General features: G+C 37.4%; 1 protein-coding gene and 1 non-coding gene across 2 annotated transcripts in view; one reads left to right on the top strand and one right to left on the bottom strand.

Moving 5' to 3' along the window:
- Positions 1-3,116: 3,116 nt before the first annotated feature.
- TRNAL-UAG (transfer RNA leucine (anticodon UAG)) lies at positions 3,117-3,197 on the bottom strand. The gene has a single exon. It is a non-coding gene; the product is annotated as a tRNA-Leu (tRNA).
- Positions 3,198-9,978: 6,781 nt separating this feature from the next.
- Positions 9,979-19,044, top strand: part of LOC150088771 (uncharacterized) — a 202,530-nt gene continuing 193,464 nt past the window's right edge. The window contains exons 1-6 of the mRNA XM_090370318.1: positions 9,979-10,126; positions 13,001-13,176; positions 13,278-13,578; positions 15,868-15,974; positions 17,916-18,086; positions 18,184-18,314. Coding sequence (XP_090226444.1) covers positions 13,006-13,176; positions 13,278-13,578; positions 15,868-15,974; positions 17,916-18,086; positions 18,184-18,314 — 881 coding nt within the window. The 5' untranslated portion in view covers positions 9,979-10,126; positions 13,001-13,005. The remainder of the gene's footprint in view (positions 10,127-13,000; positions 13,177-13,277; positions 13,579-15,867; positions 15,975-17,915; positions 18,087-18,183; positions 18,315-19,044) is intronic.

Genomic DNA, 19,044 nt, shown 5'->3' with positions numbered 1-19,044 from the left:
CATGGCTGACCCAACAGAGGTGGAGAAATGATAGATAATAAGAAATATAGGTAGTAAAGCAATACTAAAAATCATTGAAAGTTGAAATCACGAGATTGAGCAGACGGTCAGGAATCGTACTTACTGATTTCGCAAGCCGGAGAAGTGGGAGGGACGATCGTCCGGTGTGCTGCAGTGAGGGAAAGAATGCTACGTGCGTGTTTCAATGACTATATGGTATTTGTGTAGAAGCGTCCTCAGGCATTGGAAAGCAGTAAGACGTACGGGGTTGACAAGGGGGATTAAACACAATGAGGCCACGTGTCCCAGGATAGGGGAAAAGGCATAACGTACAAAATAGAGGGATTAGTAGTGCTCAGGGGTCGCTAGCCCGTTCCTGAAGTAGGACCCTGAACGTAATTTTTGGGACTGTATCTCATGTGTTTAAGTCAGTGATGTTAATAATGATGGAGGTAGACCATTATATTACCAATCATGATGAAAATATGATTCCATATAATGACAAAAAAGAGAAAACATACTCCTATGATAACCAGTCGGTGGGCACAAGTTTTCCAGACCGTGAGACACCAAAAAGGTTAAGGGGTATTGCCTATACATTATTTACACAGCCTGGATGTAGAGGATGTCATTATGCTAGTATATTTGTAATATCTAGGGGTTGGTTAGTTATATTCTTAACTTTTATAACTTTTTTCGAGATATTAGAGTGCCAGTGCGTATAGCTGACAATATTGAAATTGAAGGAGTCTCTTTTATTGTAGATGTTGGTAGTTGTTGTTGGTTTTTTCTAGAGTCAGTTCTGGAGGGTAAATGTTGGCAAACTGTTGTATGAAGTTGGTACAGTTTATTACTAGTAGGTCGTTAATGTATCTGAACATTGATGGTTCAGTTGGTAAAGCAGTTTCGGCATAGTATAAATAAAGGTTGGCCAGGACACAGCTGGCTGGACTACCCATTAGTGTACCTTTGATCTGTAGGTAGATGGTTCTTCCATCAGTAATATAGTTGTTTGCAATGCAGAGGTTGGTTAAGCTGTTCCAAAATGTTGGTTTGCAGTTTATCAGGTGACTGTAGTTATTGTACAGTTTGTCGAGGACTATTTTTAAGTTTGGTAGGTCTATTCTGGTGAAGAGGCTGTAAAAATATCTGTATTTAATATCTGTATTATGGATGAATCTGTAGAGTGCTTTTAGAACACTAAGTTTAGTGCTGAAAAGCAGGTTATGGATTTTCTGTACTTCCGTATAATGGTAATCCCATTCAGAGATCAACTGTTGAAAAGTTTTCTAGTTTATAGGGTTGTTTGGACTTATTAATCTTGCTTTAAATTTTTTTGTGAGGTTTGGGTTTATTTAAACCTTTAATTATTTGGAATTTGTTATAGATGCATATATCAGATGTATTGCTGGAGATGATGTAGTGGTTAAATTTGTTGTTTAGTCCATATGGGTAAAGAGTTTTTAATTTTAGCATTTATAACTCTTCTAATGTAATTCTTGAGCAGGGGTCAGATATAAAAATAATCATCATCAAATCTCTCATTAAATATTATAAAAAAAAAATTGCATTTTTTTTTTTTACTGGAATTGTATTTGTATTTTGTTACTATAATTGTATTTTTATCTTGAATTTGTATTTCGTTTTTCTCATGAATAAAATTAATATTAATTTATAAATAAAAAAATATATAAATATTACAATAAATAACATAAAACTGTTTATGGCAATTTTTTCATTATACATTGTTTTAATAATACGAAAAATAATCCTAAGAATTTCGAAAAAAAAAAAAAAAATTTGGCCCGCGTGTACCTCACAGACATTTTATTTCGCTTGCCATTTATTGCGCACCTTTATAAATTTCGGGCAACCATTTATAAAGAGGAGAAATATATATAAATATAGAAATAAATACTCTTAGAGCATTTATTTCTATATTTAGATGTATCTGCCTCCCCAAATAAAATAAAATAAAAACTTAGAGAAACTACAGGAATTAGAGAAAATGGCTATTGTCTGATCACGATAAAATAACGCTTTTTATTACGCATGCGCATCACAAAAAAAGCTTATCAATTACTCCAGAAATATTATGGCTGTCGCCATGGCAACGTTGATATTGACACCTTCGTCTGCTTGAAGTTTAGACTGCAGGTGTTTATTAGTTCTCGATGACGTCATCAGTTTGAACAAGCAGTTTTGGCCGAATTATCTAATCCTTTAACTTTCATTTTATTCATACGCTATTTAACTGATTTTATCATGCGCTAATATTTAATACTCTGCTGCTATAATTCATAACTTTTAAAATTGTTTTATATAAGTAAATGACAAAATCGGATTTTATTTTTATGCTAATGTATAACGAAACCCTTTTATTCAGTCTTTAATATAAGACACCGTTTCACAATACCAACCTCCATTGCGCTTATACGTGAATCAGTGTCCCTGATTTTAATTAATAATGGTAATAGAATTATTTCACTCATATTCTGATGTACTGTAAATGCTTAATTGCATGACGTCACTAGTCTTGGATTGCCATGCTAATAACTTTTAAAAAATCTTGCTTCCTTATACTTGCATATATATTACAGTAATTATGAGATTCAAAATGGCAAAGGAATTCACTTCCGATTTAAGCTTAATATTTTATTATTCCACGTAACTTATTATGTAACTTTTAGAAAGTACAGTACAGTACTTAATTTTTTTTTTGGGTCTAACGATTTGTTTGATGTGTAACTGGTGCCATCTGTTGGAAACACTATTAAATATTTATTTATTAACTTCGTTGTCGGGTTTAGAGTCTAGATAGAGGTAGAAACTTTGTATGTAATGCCAAACATCCTTATTCAGCCTTAAAAAGCAGAGGAGGGGTGAAGACATCACTCAGATGAGCTTTTTTCCAAGTTCATCGTGCTAGAGGTGGCTTGCTTTCGATAGAACACAACGTATCCACACCAGGTGATCGATAATAATTCTTGATGAAGTGCATTAGTAACCACCAATAAATAAATATAATTTGTATTGTAATGTTCAAATGTACATGCAGTTACCACGACTTTAGAAACCCTTCACGGTGACATGGCAGAGGTTTAAAAAAATCATATTGGCAGCGGTGGGATTCGAACCCACGCCTCAATGAGACTGGTGCCTAAAACCAGCGCCTTAGACCGCTCGGCCACGCTACCTTGAGTACTCCCTTAAACAGGAGAAGATGGGTTTCGATTCAGTTTAACAACAGATTTTCGTAGCATGGCTGGGATGCCTTAAAAGTTTACAATATTGCGATGTGGAAGGTAACTGAAACTAATTATTGAATTTCCTTGTAGAATCATCATAGCTGAGAATACAAACAAAATGGCCCTTAGTTTTCCACAAACTTCAGATTATCAGAGCTAGCAAAGACTGTTCAACTAGTAATGGAAGGATGTATTACATTGTAAATAATGTTAAAAAATCACTGGGACAGTGTAGTACTTTTGTCTACTATCATTAAACTGCCCTATCATTAATATTCGGACACCTGCCTTTAGACAAAAAAAAAAAAAAAAAAAAAAAAAGAGCTTTTATTGTGTCATTTAATATTTTGTGCTGAAACCTTTTGCTTTTATGACGGCCTTCAATCTTCGCGGTATACTCAACCAGCTTAATTTAAAATTAAAATAAATAAAAAACAGAAAAGATAAATACTAAAAATTAATAATAAAAAATCAATATAAATACATAAAAAATGACATATGCATTCCTCCTCGCATGGGTTTAAAAAATCCAGTTGACCTTTGAATTTTCAAATGCCATCAGCCTCAAGTACTCACAGAGGTAACTTATTCCATTCTTAAGAGAACTTCCTGCAGTCTAGTGTGTAAATTTCCTTCCCTGTAATTTGTATTTATGGTCCCTAGTTCTGGAATCATTTATAAGAAGAAATTTCGCTTTCGTTCATTTTAATATCCATCTCAGAGCGTTATAGATTCCATTAGGTTCCCTCTCAACCAGACACCTCTCCTAGAGTGTCTGATTGCCAAGTTCTGTAGCCCACACACATATTGGAAGGTTTTCCTCCAATGGTTGCAGTTTTCCAGATTTCATCAAGAAAATTTCATGTTATGTTCGATAAATCATCGACAGAACGCCATGGACTTTCCTTTTCGCTGTACACTGCTCAGAAAACTTTATGTCCTACCTTATCGTAAATCTTTAATCGCTTTCTTTCTCTACTGTTTATAATTCAATCCAACCAAGTGTGTAAGTTATTTTTGGGTTGTTTATGCCTAAGTGTAAGACCTTACATTTTGCTGCATTAAAACACAGCCCTTTTTCACTTTCCTTGAAGCTTGTTCGAGTCATCCTGCAAGACCTGCTTGCCACTGATTATTAACTACTCTCCCAATCTTGACATCATCTACATCACGCCCTACATACCTTCTTCGATGTCATTTATGAAATTCAGAAATAGTGTGCATGTATTAAGCGCTAAAACAACTAAGACTATGACGCGCTAGTATATTGGACTATAAATTGCATTTATTTTTTGGTAAATTTATCTGTTTGCTGGATGAAAAATCGAGTTTCCCTGAGGGGAACCATACGACCTTCGCCTGAATCCACCTAACTGACCATGCTATGAAAAAGGTCCATAAAATTTCATCGTTATTCAAACACAGGCCTTCTACCCGATGTGGGGAGGATGGTGATTACATCTTCTGGATTTCCCAACCAGGTGGGTTCTTTGGCTGTGGCAGACTCGCCAATATTACATGTTCTTTTACTTCGTGCTCCAAGTTCTGTTGGACATTTTCATACCCGCAGGAACTGCCGTATCTACATTAGGCTCAGGGACCAATTGTGAAAATTGTGACTGCTTTGGTCAACATCGTTTGCTTGGTGAAAAGCTCTGAATAAACGCTCAAAGCCTTGTTTCTAGATTTTGGAGTTTTATGTTGCGTTGTTGTTGATTTCGGTTATTATTTTACAGCGGAATAATATAGTGGGTACAATCACCATCCTTCCTACCATGGATGGAAGAGGCCTGGATTCGAATCCTATCAATGATACGAGGAACTTTAATAAGCATTTTTAAATATGTGGCTGAGTTTGTCAGTCTCAGGCGATGATGGCAAGATTTTTCTTCTCGGAATCTAGTTTTTCGTCGAGAAATTTTTAAGTTATTATTGGCCAATGATCTCACCTCCAAGTGATTTAGTGTTTCTCTGTATTTTTGATTCTGAGCTGTTTCGTGCATTGAAACAAAAGGCTGATATGACTCAAGAGGTGGAGATGGAGGATGATTCTGAAGGCGTTCCTCTCCAAAACTGATAGCTCTGTGTGCTGTAATGGAAAGGTTAGATGTAGCAAGCATTACCTCTAGGGATTCAGATGCTGAAAGATCAGAGGACAAGGACTGGAAGTGTAAAAATTATACAAATAAGTTGAACCAGTTCGAGAAAGTGATAATCCAGGGAAGCCTGTACTTAGATGTTAAGATGTAAGAGAGATTAGGACTCATATACAACTTTTTTATTTAGTGATTCAAATAAAGTAAATCGCGCTGCTATGAGTTCCATTTCAGAAATGTGGGACAGTTTGGAAGCACATGCCATTCAGATTTTCATAGTGAACTATTACAACCAAAACTAAAAGGCCGTCAGCTGGTAAGTGATATTACAAAAGTGGATACGAATGCTTAGGTGGCTGCAAGAAAGAATGAAAAGAAGAAAGGTGAAGAAAAACCTGTACAGTTTTTATAAAATCAGATTGTGAACAAATAAGTGATGTAGTGCATGAAGAGGTCATGAAAAAAGTGAAGCCTGTCGTCAATGAAGTAAAGATGAAATCTATTATGAAAATAAGGGATAAAGGTGTTATTAGTGTTTTATATAAACTGAACAGCTGGAAGATATAATTAAATTCGGTCTTGTCAAAAAATTAAAGAGATTGGACTAAAGACACAATTGCCTAAGAAACTCATAGGATGTCATGTTGATTCCAATGGAGTGAGGGAGGTTTTAAGAAGTGAGGGAGATTTTTCAAAGAGGATGAGAAATTTACAAGAAACTAAAAGGAGGATCACTCTTTAAGGATTGTACTTGAAGGACATGTTTAACTGTTGTACGTGAAGGACGTGTTTAAGGATTGTACTTATAAGGGCTACCAGTTTACGCAAATTGTGAATTTAAAGGAAGAGTTTCTGGCCATTGTGTCAGAGATGAGACTTACAAAGCATATTTGAGGTTTCTATCGTTTTAATTTAGGTGCATCAGCAACTTAGGCCATTTGCGCCGTATATATTATATCTGTAAATTGTGTGTGTTCTGCGGTCGATTTCCTGTTTTCTGAACAAAAAAGGATAAAACAATCCTGGAAACCCTAAAAATCCATGCTTCCCTCGCTCGAGACCGACTAACTCAACAGCGTTGTGATAAAAGACCCATAAAAATTCCTAGCGTCATTGATAGAATTCGAACTCAGCTATTTTCCAACCGGTGTAGGGAGGACACAGTTCTACCAACTGCACTACCAGCAAGGGCAATATCTGAGAAGTTCAGAGTTAGTTGAAAAAAGAATAAAGCTAAAGTGTCAAGAAGACGCAGGACAAAACATTTTCTGGCTCTTCTTTATCACTGTAAGATTCTCACCAGTTTCTTTAGTCTGTGTAGTTTCCTTTAGCGTCTGATGGGACACACTGAATCACACACATCATATCCCACGTAAGAGTAAACCGCAGCCATTATCAACCCACTGTAGGATGGAAGACTCCTCAATAATTCATGTTGAAGGAAATGGACCATAATCTGTCATGCTGGTCTCATGGAGGTGGCAGATCGACTGTATTTATCAGTCAGGCGCTTGAACCCCGATCTACTCAAGGAGCGTGTGCTACTTCACTCCTGATGGTGACCACTCGGCTACGGAGGCCATCATGTACTTACAACTATCGTGGCAATTGCGCATTCGCTATTTGTACAACGTTTGTTTAACTGAAATAATAAATTATGCAACATCTGCTAATACAGCATAGGCCATGTCAATTATAATTTTAATGAAAGTTCGTTAGAATACAGTAGAACGTCGATTAACCGAACTAATTGGGACCAAGGTTGGTTCGGTGAATCAAATAGTTCACATAATCAAACATACACTGTGCTGCTACTTTATTAGTTACACCCGTGCTGTGCACACAAATGGTTTGTCCCACAACGTTACAAGTCACATGACCACAGTTGTGGACATAAATGCAACAGAACAACTTTTCTAGTATCAGTTAAGCGTACAATCCGTAGCAAGAATGGAGAAAATAAGTGATCTAACGGACTTCGAACGTGACATGGTAGTAGGTGCAAGACGTGCTGGACAAAGCACCTCTGAAACGGCAGTTCTAAACTTTTCACGCACCACAGTTTCAAGGGTGTATCGAGAATGGTGCAACGAACAGAAAACATCCTCTCAACGGCACTCCAGTGGAAGAAAATCGCTTGTTGATGAGAGAGGTCAGAGGAGGATGGCTAAAATTGTGCAAGCAAACAGACGGGCCACAATGTGGCACATCATGTCAGAATACAACCTTGGTACGCAGAACAAAATATCGCAACGGACCACTAATCGCACTTTGTCGCGAATGGGCTACAACAGCCGACGGTCACATCGCGTACCTTTGTTATCAATGAAGAACAAGAGAGCACGCCTCCTGTGGGCACAGCAACACCAGTACTGGACTATCGAGGACTGGAAAACAGTTGCTTGGTCTGAAGAGTCGAAGTTCCTGGTGCATCATGTTGATGGAAGGCTCAGAATTTGGCGAAAACAACATGAACCCATGGATCCATCATGTCTGACGACTACTGTGCAAGGTGGTGGGGGCAGTGTTATGGTGTGGGGAATGTTTTCTTGGCACACGTTGGGTTCATTGATACCCATAGATTCACATCTAAATGCCACATCGTACCTAAACATCGTTTCGGACCAAGTGCATCCGTTCATGTTGACAGTTTATCCTCAGTCAGATGGTTACTTCCAGCAGGATAATGCGCCGGTGCACAAAGCCCTAATCACTATGGAATGGTTCCAGGAACATGACAATGACTTTTCTTTGCTGCAGTGGCCCTCCCAGTCCCCTGGATCTCAAACATATTGAACATCTTTGGGATGAGCTGGAAAGGGCTGTTCGCTGCAGGCGTACACCTCCGTCGAATCTCAAGGAACTGCGTGACACACTCATGTCTGCATGATACTTCATTCCTGCGCAACGTTTTCAGCATCTTGTTCAATCCATGCATAGACGAATTCAGGCTGTTTTGAAGGCGGCTCAACACGCTGCTAGATAGGTGTACCTAATAAAGTGGCAGCACAGTGTACATGAGAATGCCCAGTTTACACAAAACAAGTTTCAATTAGGCCTACAAATAAATTATTGTACGCAAGGTTATTACTACTGTATTTTTGATTATAAAGTATTATAAAAATAATTTATTTAAGAAATGGTTTGTAAATAATAACCAAAACGTTTTGAAGAAACAATGTATATTATAAATTACATTTATTTTGAACTTACCTTTGTTTTACATGGTTTCAACTATAAATCGCAACTATAAATCTTGGAAAGATTTATTTTTTAAAATATACAATTTTGAATTTTTCTTTGAACCATGCGAGATTGTCTCTTGTTTTTTGTGGCGAGGTCTCTCAACCTCTTTAATAGCAGTATCTCCATAGAACGGCATTCAGATTGTTGCTCATACCATACCATTGCAGTTTCTAGTGCAGTGAAGGCTCTACGTGAGTGGGCCTCCTCCCGCTTTCTCTTCTTCGTCATCAGAATCACCTTGGTTAAAGTCAGCACGTTCTTCATCCTGGACTAATACAACAATTTCTTCTTCAGTTAAAATATGATAACCAGGATCATCAGCATTGTTATTAAACCACGGCTCTGCATCAGCTTGCCCACACTCGGAGAACCCGGGAATCCTTGTTTTTAGAGTCATCTTCATTGTCTAATTTGAAGCAAACTTCAAATTTTAATTTTTTTTTTCTGCTCTTTATGTCAGATATGGTTTCTTTTCCAACATTAACGCGTTTCGCTCCAGTCTATTAATAATTGTTATCTTCTTCTATTGACAACACATTGCGGTTTCTTTTGCCTGTAGACGCCCTTATTAACACAAAGGGGCAGCAGCATTAAAAGAATAAAGAGCAAAACGACACAGAATTTCACTTTGAAATAACCACGAACGAAAACTTGAACATTGGGTGATTAGAAACAAAACGCCGACAATAACCTCACACTGCAGTTTCTCGCAGCAGGCTGAGTGAAAGCAAATCGCCCCCCTCACAATATCCCCACGCTCACAACGGACAACGTTACAACAGACAATGACGCATCAAGGTAACAGGAGACTCTCCTGGTTCCACACAGTAGCTAAAGCCAACATTTGATTTTTAACTCCTGTAATGACAAATTAAGACTATTTCTATATTATACTGCATATATCTTCGAATAATATTTCAGCATAACAACCAGTGCACTAAAAGCAGGTACTATAATTTTTTGGGGAAGGTGGGGGGGGGGGGCTGGTGTTGGTTCGGATAATAGACGTTCGGATAATCGACGTTCTACTGTATAATGATCCCTTACGTTTTATTATAACCCGATTAAATGTGAATCACTAAAGGCAGAAATTTGATTTCTTCATAGAAATCTCTAAAATTTTTCTACCGGAAGAAATAATTAATTTAATTTTTAAGTCATTTAATTTCTTAGAAATTATCCAAAGACAAACGTTTAAACTGTCGAAAAACAACGTCATCAAACGTGTCTATTGGTTTTCAGATCACCATGGCAACAGAGCCGGTAATTTATGCACCACGTGCTTTATTACGTAATTGAAGGGTGGAGCCTCACACACATTGCTTTTTGTAACTCCGCCCTCTACCTTTCGTGAAACTGCTACGTAGTTTTAAATTGGTGGTATTTTCTGGAACTCGAACTTCTGGAGTGTATAGTTGTAGAGTACCTCAAAGTGTGGTTCTTCTTCAGTGTTTAATTATTTCTGTTTCATCAAGGCATTCTGCTTTGTTTGTGATTAATCCATACATCTGGAATTATCCTAGGTAACCTTTCCGAGTAAGTATGTCCACAGGTACAGAATTCATAACTTTTGTTGCTATTTAAGAGCAAGAAAGGTAATTATGAATATTTAATTGGGTTTTGTGTGTGTGGGTTACTAGAAGAAAAGTATAGTTTTTCTACCATAATGTTGCCCTAGAATGTAAGGTATAAATAGTGCATGTACCCGTTAATTTACATGGCTGTTGCTGAGACATGCGCAGAACTCCTGTTCTAGTTTTTAGACGCGGTTTATTCGACTTTGTTTCAAACTTCGATAATTTCTCTGACGTTTTCCTTGATTACTGAGCTAATGGAGTGTTGCCAACTTTTGTGGCCTATTGGTATAAGCTCTCTAATTATACTCAGGGCCGGTTCTATAGTTTTAAGGAGCCCAAGGTGCAAAATGATGGGACTTAGTCCCTTGTTGGAACTGCGAGGTCCCTCCTATTTGTTTAGATTTGGCGCCCATTTCAATGCGCAGGAAGTAGGAATTAAACTCGAAGTATTTTTATCCCTAGAGGAAATATAACGAAGAAAGAAAGAAATGGTTTTTAAATTAAAGTAATTTCACTAAAGTAAGGTTTTTTAGAGTGACTTTGCCAGCTTGACGTGGCCAGGGAAATTAAGATAATGAACTGAAAGGGGTTTTGGTAATTATTTTAGTGTAAACGTGGGGGTTTAATGGTTTAAATTAAACAAACTGCTGGTTGTATCTGGTGTAACACAAAATTTATCCTTTAGCTTAACCGGGTATACGCCATACCTGACTTTTAGTGACATGACAGTTGAAACTCAACTCAGATGCTAATGAGATCGGTAGCAGTCGAAAGGCAATGGCGAAATGTTTTATTAACTTTTTCTTTATGTTTGAAAATGCAAGCTTCTCAAGAGAAAAACAATAAATATTTACAGCAAGTTGTTGCAGAAGGAACAGGAAAGAGTCTTTTTTTATTTTCAAATATTATGTCAAGGTCATAGAAAAGAGAACAGTTTGCAGGTACAGGTTTGTGTCATCTCGAGACTAACAGAGTGGATTTATTTTGTGGCCTGTTTCGACACAAAGCAAAACGGGCGGTTGAATCCAGTATAGCGTGACAGGTACTTTGTACCACGCATTATACACAGTGTTGGAGTGCATTAATTTGAAATCCAGAACAAAATAACTGAATGTTTCGTGTGATAAGCTTTATTGCAGACTGTAAAAAGCATTGAGTGGATTCTTCATTCAAACATTTCAAAGGGAACACTATACACTCAGTTGCCACTTTATTAGGTACCAAACGATTAGAAAGTGGAACCGTCTTGACCACTCAACAAGGTTCCACGTGCGCATGAATTTCTTGAAGTGTTCCAAAGGGATGCTTTTGATACTTTCAGCCTCACACATCAACAAGCTGTCTTCTGTGGTTGGTTGAATGATTTCTGGTTGTTTGACCATAATCAGAAAACTCTGGACACAGTATAAGTGAACACCCCAGAAGGACGGCTGGGGTGTTCACATATACTGATTTGCATGTTTGTTGCTATCACATTCAAATTGACTTAGATTGATCTGTTGTCTCATTGTCTTACTGAATTACATTCTAAGTACATGTATCTGTGAACCTGCTGTATCTTTGGATATTTGTTTAAAAAAAATAAAGTTTCATTAGAAAATTGTGGCTCTTTGTTTGGTTAATTTTGTTTATTATTTATTTGGTTAATTTGACTATTTAAAAAGATAATTAATTACCGTAATTATCTGTTATGCAAATTTTTCCACCTATAGACAGTTTGTATTCACGTGTGCATACAACAGCTCGTACGAACAGTCAATATGTACCGTGTTTTATTGTGGAAGGTAAAAGAAAAGTCCCCCAGCACTGTAGGATACTCTGAACCAAAATTTGTTTGAAAAATAATGCTGTAAACAGAATAATTGTCGAATAGACCCTTGAAATATTAACAAATGATTATACTAGATTAGGTAAGCTCGATCAGACAACACTCAGTGCTGAAACTCGTATGTTTCTGCAGATTCTACTACCATAATGTATTTTATTTTCCAATAAATGAAGACGTGTCCCTGTACACCTTTGCTATTCTGACATTATCCGCCATGAAGTACGTTTGGGATCACGTGACAGAACATATTCCTGAAGACATCTCTGTTATCCATGTTTCTTATTTTCATTTATAAGATACACGAATCTAAATCTCATTCTTTTTAGACAATGGTATAACGTGTCTTCTTGCCGGTGGTCTGTTACTTCTGTGTGGCCTCCTATTGGCTAATAGGAGCCAGGAAGCTGTATCTCTTTCATTGCTTTCAAAGGCAATCCATAACCTACTACCCCTTTACCTTTGAAACCGTCTGCTTTCTCTTGTAAAACTAGTTTTTGATGCCGTTCTAGCGTCGCCAAAAAGACTGAACACTTCAACCTTGTCCATTTGTAAATGATACATAAAGAGCAAAGCGGAAGTGGTGAAAGAAGTACATTATGCAGGTATTTCTAAGACAGTGAACTATTAAGTAACGCACGTTCAAAGAAAATCTTAGGTGGATTGCATGACTCATCAGTGAGTGAAATATTTGCTATCTTAACAGACCTAAGGTTGGTTGGTTTGCAGAATTCATCCTGAAGTATTGCGTATTAGAATAAAATCTACCTGTTTTTTTTTTAACTACTTTCTTGGGTCAATAAATTTAATAATTTTAAGTAATAAAATAAATAATTATTTGATACTTTGGGTGTGCAAATCGAGAGGTCAGTTTGTACTTGGCGTACGCCTAGTAAAATCAGGAACATAATCCCACGATTTGTGAGATATTGCTCTGTTGAATACATTATTTATGTGAATATTATTCGAATATGTTTTGAACACACAAAATTATTGTAAATTTTCCAGTTATCATGAAATGGATATTGGAATTTCTGACTGCTATCGTGGTGTTAAGGGGATCTATGACCAGAGAACCTATGAACAGTTACAAAATCAGATTAAACAACCATGGTTATGAAGAAATACTGGTTGCTATCCATAGGAGTGTCCCAGATGAAGAAAACTTAGTGGACTTCATCCAAGTTAGTATTCTTCCAGTAATCCATATTCTACCATTTGTTGGAAATGTCTATATTGAAAAAATAACTTGTCGAAAACTAACTTTGACATTCTTATATTTCAGGAAATGTTTACCGATGCTTCGCAGTATTTATTTGAAGCTACAAGAGGGCGTGTGTTCTTCAAAAATGTTACGATAGCGTTGCCGGATACATGGACTAGAAAAGATCGTTATGTACTTACCAGTAAGGTGGACTATTTCGGCGAAGCCGCAATCAGAGTTGGCCCCCCAAATTCCCTGTATGGTGACAAACCTTATACACTCCAAACTGCTGGCTGTGGAGAACCTGGTCAGTACATTCATCTTACCCCGAAGTTTCTGAAAGATTCAAGAGGCTCCTTAAAAGAATTTTATGGTAGTGCAGGTGAGCAAACACCATTACTTAAGTTTGGATATTTTCTTATCTTAATTTCATCTGTTGCAGCTTGGAATATTTATAAACTAAAATTTTAAAATAATCTGAAAAATGAATGATTCTAATATTTTTCACTAGTATATAATAACTATAAATACATTATTATTTTATCAAAGGTCATGGACCAGTTTCCTGAATTTTCATGATGTGTATCCTGTGACGAGTAGACAATATTATCATCAGAATTATGCAATATAAATATACAGTAACGATTATTCGAACTATCCAAGATGATCCAGCTTCACGCAAAGAGAATTCTGAACAGCAACAAACATGGGCGTTCATATAAAATTTTCCGGGGGGGGGGGGCAAAGCTTGGAGACAAATAATTACATCAGTAAATTTATTTATTTTTTTAAATCTTCTTCTTCTTTCCACGTTCATATGGGATCGGCATTTCCGTCCTTAATTATTTTCCTCCATTCCTCCCTATCCTTGGCTTCCTGTCTCCTCCATCCTCTTTTAAATCCTCTGCCACCTTGTCCTTCCATCTCAGCTTAGGTCTCCCTCTCATCCTATTCCCTATCACCTCCAACTTTTCACACCTCTTTCCCACATACTCCTCACTTTTTCGTTTTACCTGTCCAACCCACCTCAACTTAGATTCCTGCATTTTTTTACTCAGAGGCCCCACCTTAACCGTACCTCTGATGTAGTTATTTCTTATCCTGTCCTTCCTCGTCACACCACACATCCATCTTAGCATCCTCATCTCCGCCACTTCCATCTTCTTCTCCTGGGCCCTTGTGATCGCCCATGTCTCAGCACCGTACATCAATGCGGGTGTAACCTCAGTTTTATACACTCTTCCCTTCATTCTACGATTTACTTTCTTATCACACAGCACCCACTCATCTTTCTACAGTTCACCATCCACATTATACTCTATGCTCAATCCTCCATCCCTCTCAACGTTCGATCCCAGATACTTAAATTTCGAAACTGATGGTAGCTTTTCCTCCTGCAGTTTTATAGAACTCTCATCTTCTCCCTTCAATACCATATATTCTGTCTTTGCTCTACTTATCCTTATGCCTCTCTCTTCCAACGCTTTATTGCTTTCCTCCAATTTCTTCTGTACCTTTCCTTGGAATGGTTCCCACAGTACAATATCATCCGCCAACAGCATACTCCATGGTGCTCTACTCTTCACTTCTCTCACCAACACATCCATTCCCAGATCAAACAGGTATGGGCTGAGAGTTGATCCCTGGTGCAGTCCAACTTCTACAGAGAACCCCTCAGTCATACCTACACTACTCTTAACCTGAGTCACCACCCCTCGTACATTTCCTTCACAAGACTTACGTACTTTTCTAATGCACCCTTCTCCCTTATGCATCTCCATATCTCTTGTCTGGGCACTCTATCATATGCTTTTTCCAGGTCTATGAACACAATGTGCAACTCTTCTTGCATCTCCCTGCATCTTTCCATCACCTGTCTTAAAGCAAAGACCGCATCTGTTGTTACTCTTCCCGGCATGAAACCAAACTGTTCCACTCCTGCCTTATATTTCCTTCAATTCTTTCCCAGATCTTCATCGAATGAGACATTAACTTTATTCCCTTGTAGTTCCCACATCCCCCTTTCCTTTATAGATTGGCACAAGTATACTTTCCCTCCACTCATCGGGTATCCTCTCCTGCTTCCAGAGTTTTTCCATCAAGTCCCATAGGATATCGATCCCTTCTTCTCCCAGACTTCTTCATACCCAGAGTTTTTCCATCAAGTCCCATAGGATATCGATCCCTTCTTCTCCCAGACTTCTTCATACCTCTACTGGTATCTGATCAACACCTACTGCTTTCCCTCTCTTCATTTTTCTGAGTGCGCTTTCCACTTCTTCCTACTTATGCCTTCCACTACTCTTTCATTCGTCTCTCCATCCTCGCATGAAATGGTAGTTTTTACACTTGCCTTTTGCAAATCAAAATGAAGCTCCGATTAAATAACCTATTCAATGAGAACATTGTTTTGTTATGCAAATATGGTTGGTTTTAAAAAGAACAGTCTGACGGTGCGTCGCTCAGTTTGATTATTTGTTTATACATTACAGTACAGTACATTGAGAAACTATAATCCAATGGTACAGCGATACAAGACCATCAGAGGTAACTTGTGATGATGGATATTAATATCCCACTGGAATAATAAATTTTATGATTTTAAAGATTTCGTTTTTGTGATTATTATACTTCTCGGGAAGTTTTATCATTAATTCTTATTTTCCAATAGGACGAGAACTTGTTCATCAGTGGGCCCATTTTAAATATGGCGTATTTGATGAGTCCGGTAGGCCTGGGGATACCTTATATCCGGTCTTGTACCCAAAAGATGGAAAGGTATGAATCTAAAAGTTTTGCAAAACTCTAATGCGATTAAAAAAATTAGAAAAATCTTTAAATGATTCTTTATTTATGGATGTTTATACAATACAGTACATTCCTAAGAAGTGAAAAAGTATTACTGTGATTTCTAAGAGTTTTAGTATTCGTATAATAACTTGGTCTAAACAAATTCAATGCAAAGTTCCTAATATCTTATTTAAAATAATGGAAGCTTCTAGACTCTCCACCTTTTCACACTGTTGCAAAATCCCTGTGCTGTTATTTCGATTTGATTAGTCTTTATGAAGAAATTGGCATTAGTCACAATCAGATGTGTGCTATTGGGGGATCAAGGGAGGGAGTACAGCGTGCCCCTGTTTAATTTTTGAAGATTTTTTTGAGCCACTTGTTAAAGATCAGTTTGATAAAATTTGATAGACTATTTTAACTGGGGGATGAATCTTAGCCAATAGGGATGAGTTTCTAATTAGAAATGGCAGCACATTCCAGGTCAAAATCCAGAAGGATGACGTCGTCTTTTCGTAGAGTCAAAGCAAAGTTTGAATGCTGTGTTGCTTTATAATTGGAATGTGCGTCCATCAACACCTCTTGAGTCCTCTGTTCATATTAAAGAAGAAATGTGAAGCAAGTGTTAGAGATCAGTATGACAATATAAATGGGATGTCTGTGGGCATCTCAAAATGAGTGTTTGGGTTCGTTTTTGGTTAGCAAGGAGGTTTCACTAATTTCCCTTGCATTTGTCCCACTGCATAGAATTTTTAAAAACTAAGACCACTGTAGTCACACAAACGAAAGTAAAATCATTTCCCTTTAGCGTAAACTCAATCGAGCTTCATTACAGTCTCACCTGAATTTTTTCAGACCAAATCTTGGCAATGTTGATGGAGAGCATGGGAACAGATTCATATAGGACATAAGGATCAATGGAAAGCAGGTACAAGGAAGGTAGTATGAAGCAATAATAGGAAAATATCTGGTTATTGGTTCCGGTTTATCATACTGACCACAAAGACAAAGGCATTTTAACGATTTTTTTTTTTATTAATCCGAGAAGATACTCTTTGATTAATACTCTATTCCAAACGCTCCCAAACATTTATACATTGCATTCCCTTAAGAGCAAGTGAAGATATACCATCAGGACTAGGAGCTTTTACATAAAGATTGCTCAAAACCCTTCTGACATCCTTTTCGCGGAAGACTACGGGAGGCATTGAACGGAGTGTACTGGGAATGGTGGGAGATGGTTTATCAAGATCATCAATACACGAATTGCAAGGAAAAAAATAGGATGTTAGCATGTCAGCTTTATCTTTGACTGAAGTACCAATAAAACCATCTGGTTTTGACAGAGGTTGCAGCGAATAGTTTGGCAAAAGACCAGAATGCTCGACTATCATTTGGACAAGAAACAAGTTTTCTACTCTTAGTGTGTTCGAAATCTAGTTTCGACAGATTAATAACTGTTTTACAATTGTTGCGAGCTTTGGTGTAGGCAGAAAATGAACCTGGAGATTTGGATACAAGCCAATTACGATACGCAACTTTCTTCTATTGAACAGCCTTTGCACATTTATTGGAAAACAACGGTTTTGATAAAACACGAGATTTTATAGGTGAGTGTGGAATAAAGGATTTCATCCCTACAAAAATTTCACTAAAAAAGAGTGCTTCATACAAACAAGACATCCACCTCTTCTCCAAAAAAATCGCGCCTTTAGAGGTACGCTCACACTTTGGAAACTTCTGCTCTATTCTCTATAGAAGTTAGTTAAACGTTGTTCAAAAATCTGATCTGGTATTATCGTGTATTCACTTTTCTTTCATTTCTCGGCAGACCATTGATGGTATACAAAAACTACAGTGTTATGAATGCGTTGCTATAATTTATATGAAATGTGTAAAATGACTTTAAACCTACGTATTTCTCCACAGTTTCTTCCAACAACTTGCATGGAAGGAATCAAAGGTTGGTTTAGACGCACCAATGGAGAAAAATGCCGGATATCAAAGAAATTTCAGGTCCAAAAGGACTGCGTATTTATTCCAGATCTTACTTCCCCATCTGCTAAGGCATCTATTATGTACGGTCCATTCTTACACTCAGTAAGTTCTCTTTATTGTCTGATCACATTTTAATAATTCATTTTGTTGTGGAGTGAAAATTCTGAAATGCATTTTAAGTGCTTAATTTTTTTCACAGGTGAAGAACTTCTGCGATGATGAGGAATATAGACACAACGTGCTAGCCCCCAATGAGCACAACACTCACTGTCAGTACACTAGCACGGAAGATGTCATCAACGGACATTCCGATTTCTTAGACAATAAGGAGTAAGTGCCATTTATCAATATTAAACAGTCTAAGGTATTACAAAAATGTCTGGTGTATTCTGGGATTTATTATATCAAAAGACTGGAGGTGGCTGAAGCGAGGGAGGAGGGACAACTATAACTCCATCCCCACAGTTAGTAGATCATAAAGACGATCTGCACTCATTCCCTCCATAAAATCTACGTGTGTTGTCCTAAGTCTGATTTGGTCATTCCGTTGAATAGGAGAAGATTCCATATAGCAGGGAACATCGAAATTGTTAGGCGCTCTGGATTTATAGAGGACTCTCGTTGGTAGTCCTTGATTGAAGACCTTAAATATAAGAGGTTCCAGTAAAGATCCTTGGGGAATGGATGGGTGTTGGCGGTTGCGTGTGTGAAATGACAAAACTATTGAAGTTATGAGGTGTATATTGTGCATTTGTATTTTGGTCGGCTTGCCTTTTGTTGAGCGAAAAATCGAGCAATTCAATCATGGTACGATCGTAACCGTTGTACTAACCACGTTACAATCTCTTCTGGTGTAGGTTATCCTGAAATCCATCCGAAATTCCTTTTCTGGTTGCTAATATCGCAACTGTGGCAGGATGCATAGGAGGTTGTGATGGGGAATTAGTTGTCTGTTTAGAAATTCTTTCTGCATCGTGAGTTTTAAGCCCATGAAGGTTTGTTCCCCAAGTTGTTTCTTACTAGTAATTTTAAAATTAATTCACTTGTGCTATATTTGCAT

The sequence above is a fragment of the Mastigoproctus giganteus genome, chromosome 3 (assembly GCF_048544385.1).
Source record: "Mastigoproctus giganteus isolate SK-2022 chromosome 3, ASM4854438v1, whole genome shotgun sequence".
In the NCBI taxonomy this organism is placed as follows: domain Eukaryota; kingdom Metazoa; phylum Arthropoda; class Arachnida; order Uropygi; family Thelyphonidae; genus Mastigoproctus; species Mastigoproctus giganteus.
The sequence above is the reverse complement of the archived record's forward strand: the minus strand, read 5'-3'. Positions and strand labels throughout refer to the sequence as shown.